Source organism: Pezoporus flaviventris, unplaced genomic scaffold (genome assembly GCF_033815535.1).
Source record: "Pezoporus flaviventris isolate CSIRO_AGI_PZ_B2104156 unplaced genomic scaffold, CSIRO_AGI_Pfla_v1 ptg000071l, whole genome shotgun sequence".
In the NCBI taxonomy this organism is placed as follows: domain Eukaryota; kingdom Metazoa; phylum Chordata; class Aves; order Psittaciformes; family Psittacidae; genus Pezoporus; species Pezoporus flaviventris.
This window is the reverse complement of record NW_026892619.1, coordinates 3,152,815-3,159,836: the sequence shown is the minus strand read 5'-3', so window position 1 is coordinate 3,159,836 and position 7,022 is coordinate 3,152,815. Positions and strand designations below refer to the sequence as shown.

The window sequence follows — 7,022 nt, the reverse complement described above, 5'->3', positions numbered from 1 at the left end:
TGCATGGGATGAGAGGCACAGCTCTTCGCTGCTCCATCCGCCACCTCTAGGGCGAATGAATTCATTGAATTAATGAAGCATAAACCAATTACTTAATTAATCCAAACGACACTAATGCGAGTGAAACGTTTTGCCCCTAAACGGCCCGACTTTTTTACCCACCCTGCTGAAAACCCTTCATTTCAATGGGGAGTGCAGCAGGAGCGACAGGAACAGACACAAAGCTCCTATCGCGACCTGTCCCGACAGCATCCCAGGTCCGTGGACCACTGATACCCCCCCACCTTGCGCCAGCATGACGTCATCACACCCAGGCCACGCCCCTTCCTCCTTGTTCTCGCGAGAGTTCATCTGGCCCTGCCCCTTCCGCCTATGGCGGCGCGGAGCCCGGTAGCACCGGCACCATGCACTCGGACGACGTGAGTCCGCCGGTTGATTCGGTCCGGTCCGGTCCCCGCCCCGCCCACCACCCGCTCCGCAGCCAATCAGCACCCGCCTCACCGCTGAGTCGGTTGCGTCCGGCTGGGACGTAGCCCCCCCCCCAAAGCACCACGTGGCGGGGAGGCTCCCCCCCGGTCCCCAACCGGGGCGTGTTATGGGGAGGGTGTAAATGGGAAGGGGGCAGCACACGTCACCCCTCCCCTCGGTTCTTGCTCCTCAGTGGGGTGCAGAGAACCCCAACAATTATGGGTGCCCCCCCCCTTAGAGCCTCACGGGGGTGCTGCAGGAGCCAGGCCCTGGGTCAGTGGTGTCGGGGTGTGACAGCCGCTGTTTGTGCTCGCAGGTTGTCTGGGACATGCTGGGGAACAGGCAGTTCTGCTCCTACAAGATCACGTGAGTTTTTGGGGGACAGGGTAGGTTGAGCCAAGGGGTTCTGTTCTGCATGGGGTGCTTCGGGGGGAAGAGGAGCAGGAGGGACAAAGCTGGGTGCCTCTCTGGTATAGAATCACAGAATGGTTTGGGTTGGAAAGGACCTTAAGATCATCCAGTTCCAACCCCCTGCCATGGGCAAGGATGCCTCACATTAGACCATGTCACCCAAGTCTCTGTCTTTGACACTGGCAGGGACGGAGCATTTACCACTGTTCCCAAAGGTGAGGGTGCTGGGATGCTCCCACCCTTCCCCTTTATTCTTCCCTCTCATCTTTGCAGGACAAAAACCCAGAACTTCTGCCGCAATGAGTACAACCTGACGGGGCTGTGCAACCGCTCCTCCTGCCCACTGGCCAACAGCCAGTATGCCACCATCAGAGAGGAGAAAGGTGAGAGGGCAATACTGTCTGCCCCATGGCACCCGGGCCCCCAGCACACTTCTGCTGTCCAGGCTGCATCGTGTCTCTGCCAGCATCTCATTGCTCTCTTCTCCAGGTCGGTGTTACCTGTACATGAAGACAATAGAGCGGGCGGCTTTTCCTCGTCGCCTATGGGAGAGGGTGAGTTAACGGGAGTGGGTTGTGTACCAAGAGGCAGCTGAAGGCAGGGAGCGATGGGCCAGATACATCCCCACATCCTTGCCACTCCATAGCCCAACTCTTTCCCCATGCCAGGTCCTGCTCAACAAGAACTATGAGAAAGCACTGCAGGAGATCGATGAGAACCTCATCTACTGGCCGCGGTTCATCCGACACAAGTGCAAGCAGCGCTTTACCAAGATCACCCAGTACCTCATCCGCATCAGGAAGCTGACACTCAAGCGACAGTAAGTGACAGGACTAAGAGTGATCATAGTGTGATTTGTGGAGCTGCTGCCTGTCCCCTGGGTCTCTGTCTCTCCCCACTGCACTTGACTTTTCTGAGGCTTTGCCAAGCTCATACAGGAACCTGGCTAAAGTGGATTTAACTACACCATAGTCCAAGTCCACTTAACCTAGCCACACTTCTAATGATGTAAATGCTGGTTGTTGGCCTTAATGACCATTTAATCATCTGCTACGAAAGAGGTGGACAGATGCAGTAACTAGCACTTGATGTTCCTTGTAGGAGGAAGCTTGTTCCTCTACGCAGGAAGATTGAAAGGCGGGAGAAGAGAAGAGAGGTAAAGCCACTTTTTCATCATCTCGTGTCTATTGCTTTTGTTCCACACATCAGACAACTGACACAGCTCCTCTCTGCTCCATTAGGAGAAAGCCCTGGTTGCTGCTCAGCTGGATAATGCCATTGAGAAGGAATTACTGGAAAGGCTGAAGCAGGATACGGTAAGGATCAGCAGCTCCGACTGCCTGCTGGCCTGCAGGGAGGAACACAGTCCTTGGTGTGGAAGGGAAGTGCCACCTGTATGGGAGGGGTGGCAGATGACAGTACGCTGCCCTGCTTAAGTGGCTTAGTAACAGGAGGACTTGCTTCCCCTCAAACCAGAGCCACCCATCTTCTGTACAGGAGCACGTCCTTCAGAATTGGGGAAGGGGCTGAACCCCACACTCACCCGAGTTTGACACAGGCCCTTTAGATGACCCTGCCACCCATGGCTGAGTTCCTCCTGTGACTTACAGAAATTCCACATATTCCTTTTCAGTATGGAGACATTTACAACTTCCCCATCCATGCCTTTGACAAAGCTCTGCAGGAGCAAGATGCAGAAAGTGAGAGCGAGTCCGATGCAGAGAGGGAAGAAGATGAGGAGGTAATGCTTTAAGCCACAGCACCACAGCCAGTCCTTCCCTGAGCTGGTGCAGCACCACCAGCTCACCGACAAGCCGGGCACTGGAGTGTGAATGTTGGGGTGAAAGGAAGAAATTAAGAGCGGTGAACTAAGAAGAGTGTGTGTACAAGTGGTGGCCTTGATGGCTCTTCTGTTGCTAGTCACGACACTGCAATGTGCTCAGCATGGAGGCATTAGCTTTGGACTTTGTGTCTTGCAGGACATGGATAAAAGAGAGTTTGTGGAAGGAGATGACAGTGACCTCAGCGACTTTGAGGTAAGTGAAGCACCAGCTATAAAGTGTCAGGGCTAAGCTGTTTGAAATGAACCTCCTCCCTCTTGGTGTCTCTGGTGATGGGATAATCAGATTTGTGGAACATAATGATACAATCAGAGTGTGCTGGATCCACTACACCCCAGCTCCTCTGGCCAGACAGCTGGGAGCCAGGATTAGAAAATGGAATTGGATACCTAATTGTGCAGAAAGGAGGTTTAGTTACACAGCATGCTTTGATGTCATCTTGCTTTCTCAGGACATGGATAAGTTAGAGACAAGTAGTGAAGAGGAGCAGGAAGTGGAGCAAGAAGTAAAGAAAGGCTCTCACTCCAAATCTAAAGGGAAAACTCCCCTGAAAGGACCAGCCAGAAGAAAACGTCCCTACATTGAAATAGAGTATGAAAAAGAAACAGAGCCAGCCAGCAAAACAAAAGCAGCCTGACTCCTTCAACCTGCACTTTGTACTGAATGACAGGACCCCTTCATCTGCCACCAGAACTCCTTCCAGCTTTTGCCACTCTGCAGGACCCTTCATAATTGCTCCTTATACTCCAGACTAGTACTTTTCTTTATGAAAAGAAGGGTTTCGGACCCGACCCCAGGCAGTTGCAGCCAGTTTGTGCTTACATGAAGCAGTTTTAAGAAAGAAGATTTGACCTTCTCTGCAACTAGACAAGGCTCAGCTTGAACTGTGCGCTCCAGGAAGGAGCCTGGGCTGGGGGCACTGCTGCCTTGTTCTAAAGCTGTAGGTAGGTGAGCACACAAGTGTGCCTTCTTTGGGAGAGGTTATGGGGCTGACAGGGGTGGGAGGAGCAAGACAGCAACTTGAAATAAATAAAAGAGTTTACTGTCCAAAAAGGGGGTGAGCATTGATCACACCTCACGTGTTCTCTCGCACTTTTCTGATGCATTCCCGCACGCGGTTCTCCTCACAGCTGCTGTACACACCTTCCAGCAGGTCCTGAAACGAGAGCAGCATCAGTTCCTAGTGCTGTGGTACACTAAGGTTTATGCTGTTATCAACCCTGTCCCAGCTATCTGTTGGCAGTGAGTTACGCAAAACATATACAGGTCAATTCACTTATCAATGAAGACAAGCGTTAAAGTTGCGGTGGGTGGAAATTGATGCTTTCAATACACTGTTGGGCTGAGCAAGGAGGTGGGAACTCCTGCATGGTGCTGCCCCTTGTAAGGTATCAGAGATGAAGCAGTCCTGGGTCCCCAGCTCACCTTCACTTGCCCTTCAGAACAGCGATCCAGCAGGATGAGGCACTCAGTGGCCCCTTGGAGCAAGGCAGCTTTTACTGGCTCTGGTGTTGAACCCTGGTCAGTGTGCACATCCCAGAGCATCTTCAGCAGGGCTTTCAGGAGCACAGGGAGTCTGCATGGCATTCTGCAAAGGGAAACAGCAATTCCACCTTATTCCAAATCCTCTTTGTAAGCCAGGGGAAAGCATTGCCTTGCCCTGGCAGTTCCTGGGTACCTCAGGCAGGAACTGCTAGCTGCCTTTACGTGTGGAGAAGGAGCTGCAGGACAACTGCTTCAGCAGTGAGGTTGAAGAAGCTGCTTCGCTCAATGTGCCCACCAGAGGGAGGACAGACACAGGCCCTGAACACAAAGGTAGCCCTGGGATGGAGTATCAAGGGGCAGCCCAATTCACAGCACAGGCCTTACTCTGCAATAGTTGCCATACACAGATTTAGTTTTCAGCCAAGTTGATGCTTTTAGAACAGGCACAAAACAGATCAAAAAGAGGACCCAGCTTAGTTTTTCAGTGAGGTCATGCCAGTGATTTCTCCCTGTGACAGATTCTCCCTTCAGATATCAGGGCCTTTTCCTCAAGCAACAGAAACTTTGGCTCTGAAAGGGTGACAGCATTCAGGACGTATCCTCTGTAGCGTCTTTCACGCCTAGACAGGTACCTGGGCCAAGCGTGCTCTATGGTGCACTGCAGTGTCTCCAGTATTCCCAGTCGGGCTTCTTCCTCAGGGCCATCAGAGACTTCCAGATACCCCAGGATAACTCGCTCCAGCCTCTTCAGGTGCCGTGCTATCTGGATGCCAAGGCTGCCAACATGAATAAGAACACACTGAGAAGGGAGATGAATACCAAGGGCAAAGCAGGGCCCTGCAGGGCTGTGGGGGCTGCTCTCACCTCTGCACAAAGGCAGGCAGGGCCCTGGCGTAGACCCGCCGCAGCGCAAGGCGATGCTCTGCCTCCATGTGGGTCAGAACCAGCTGCAGCACCTCATCGCAGTGAGCGGTTGGTCTGCCCTGCTTCTGCTGCCGCTGGGCTCTCTCCAGGACTGGCAGCAAGTCCAGCAGGCACAGCAGCACTGCCTAAACCAGTGAGAGACAGTAAACGTGGGCAATCCTGCTGATGTCCCTTCCGAAACACCAGGAAGCCCCAACCCCACTGACCACCCACAGCTCCTGCATTTCATCTGACAAGACACAACTACTTCTTCTACCCATTCCCAGCCTTATTCAGCAAGGCTGCCACTTGGAAGTGACAGGAGGCAAGAGGTATTCCCTCTAATTTGGTATTTCCCTGAGAGCTACTGAGTTACTTTGTCTCTTGGCCACAGGTATCACCTATTAACAGCCTGACTGGACTGTCTGCTAGCAAACAGGTTCTGCCTCCTCATGCCTTAAGCTGGCTGACCCTCATGGGGCTGATGCACAGTACTACAAGGCAGATTACAATGAAGTTCTGCTGCCCTACCTGGATGAGAGTGGCCTCTCGTGAATAGAGGTGGTTGTAAAGGGCATGGTACACAACCTGAGCCCTGTTGAACTGGCACAGATCAGCACCTGGCTGCAACAACAGAGAACAAAAGGTTATTCCTGTGCATCACATTCAGCACCCAGTTAAGCCTTGCACATGCTGTGCCTTAGGAACACTGCCCCCTTACCACGTTCAGAACGATGTGATGCAGGCAGCGCACACCCAGGAGTTTGTTGTCCTCCCGGTAGTCGTCTGAGATGAGCAGTGCTGGCGGGAGGACCCGCTCCAGGTAATGGCTGAGCCAGGGCCGGGTGACATGAGGCAGAGTCCAGGAGAACACATGCTTCGTGGCAGGGTTCCGCTTCCAGGTGTCTCTGGGAATACAAACTTCAGCTCAGCAAATGCTGGGGTTAATGAATGCTCCCTGCTTACACATTTAGGCCTCTTGGCTGACAGTAAGCTCTGATCCCCCCCCCCGCTTTCAATCACTAGGTGTTTGTAAAGCTCTAGCCCCATATTCTTCATCCAGTGTCTTGTAATACCTCAGCCACAAAGATTCCCAAAAGCTTCCAGTATTTCCTACAAAGAGACCAGGCAAACACACCTTCCCCCCCATCACAGCCCTCCCCTTCCTACTCACTTGGTTAACTCCTGTTTCAAGAGCCCCATCACCGCTGCAAACCTTCCCTCCTCATCTTCACTCTTCCCCCGAAGGAATTCAGCCACAGACCCACACCCTGCGGCCTGCACCAGCGACTCCAGCAGCTCCCGTGCCACCGACCGAGACCTCCCGTTTGTCCAGGGCCTCTCCACGATATGCGTTGCAGCGAAGATGTAGACAGGCCCCATCACACAGCGCAGGATGGGGCCCACCACGGGGGCACCCAGAGATTCCTGCGCCTTGGCCGCTTCCAGCTTCGCCAGGAGGTGCAGGAGCACTGCCCCGACATCCGCTGCTCTCTCAGCTGCAGCCGCGCACGCACCGTCCTTCCAGGGCACATCCGCGGCCTCTTGCTCCTGCTCCGGGGGCGCTCCGTACCGGCTCAACGCCAGCACCAACTCACCCAGCGTGGCGGGGCGCAGGTCCCCGAAGAGCCACCGGCAGTCGGCAGCCTCCATAAGCGCACGCAGGTCTCGGACCGCGCCGGCTTTGGGGGCACCGCCGGACAGGAGCTGCCCGAGCTGGAGCAGGACCTGCTCGGCCGGGGGGACAGCGGGGGGCGGCTGCGGCCCGTCCTGCCTCAGGGCTTGCACCAGGCCGCTGAGCTCCATAGCGTGACCCGCACCCCAAGGCCGCTTCAGGCACCTCAGAGCCGCTTCCCGCACCCCAGGGTGAGCTTTTAAAGGCCCCTTTAAGCACCGCTCACCGGCACCGGCACC

The 7,022-nt window shown here is 54.4% G+C and overlaps 2 protein-coding genes across 2 annotated transcripts in view; one reads left to right on the top strand and one right to left on the bottom strand.

Annotated features, from left to right (window-relative positions):
* Window positions 1-3,679, top strand: part of MAK16 (MAK16 homolog) — a 55,872-nt gene extending 52,193 nt beyond the window's left edge. Inside the window, exons 2-11 of the mRNA XM_061472552.1 lie at window positions 403-419; window positions 785-834; window positions 1,153-1,262; window positions 1,369-1,433; window positions 1,548-1,699; window positions 1,981-2,035; window positions 2,121-2,195; window positions 2,513-2,626; window positions 2,862-2,915; window positions 3,172-3,679. Of these exons, the coding sequence (XP_061328536.1) occupies window positions 405-419; window positions 785-834; window positions 1,153-1,262; window positions 1,369-1,433; window positions 1,548-1,699; window positions 1,981-2,035; window positions 2,121-2,195; window positions 2,513-2,626; window positions 2,862-2,915; window positions 3,172-3,357 (876 nt within the window). The 5' untranslated portion in view covers window positions 403-404 and the 3' untranslated portion in view covers window positions 3,358-3,679. The remainder of the gene's footprint in view (window positions 1-402; window positions 420-784; window positions 835-1,152; window positions 1,263-1,368; window positions 1,434-1,547; window positions 1,700-1,980; window positions 2,036-2,120; window positions 2,196-2,512; window positions 2,627-2,861; window positions 2,916-3,171) is intronic.
* An 8-nt stretch (window positions 3,680-3,687) lies between these two features.
* Window positions 3,688-6,953, bottom strand: TTI2 (TELO2 interacting protein 2). The gene is made up of 7 exons (XM_061472550.1): window positions 6,283-6,953; window positions 5,830-6,016; window positions 5,640-5,732; window positions 5,070-5,254; window positions 4,838-4,981; window positions 4,146-4,308; window positions 3,688-3,876 (listed from the first exon to the last, which is right to left on the bottom strand). Exons 1-7 carry the CDS (start codon window positions 6,912-6,914, stop codon window positions 3,796-3,798), a joined length of 1,485 nt encoding a protein of 494 aa, XP_061328534.1. The 5' UTR covers window positions 6,915-6,953; the 3' UTR covers window positions 3,688-3,795.
* Window positions 6,954-7,022: the final 69 nt, after the last annotated feature.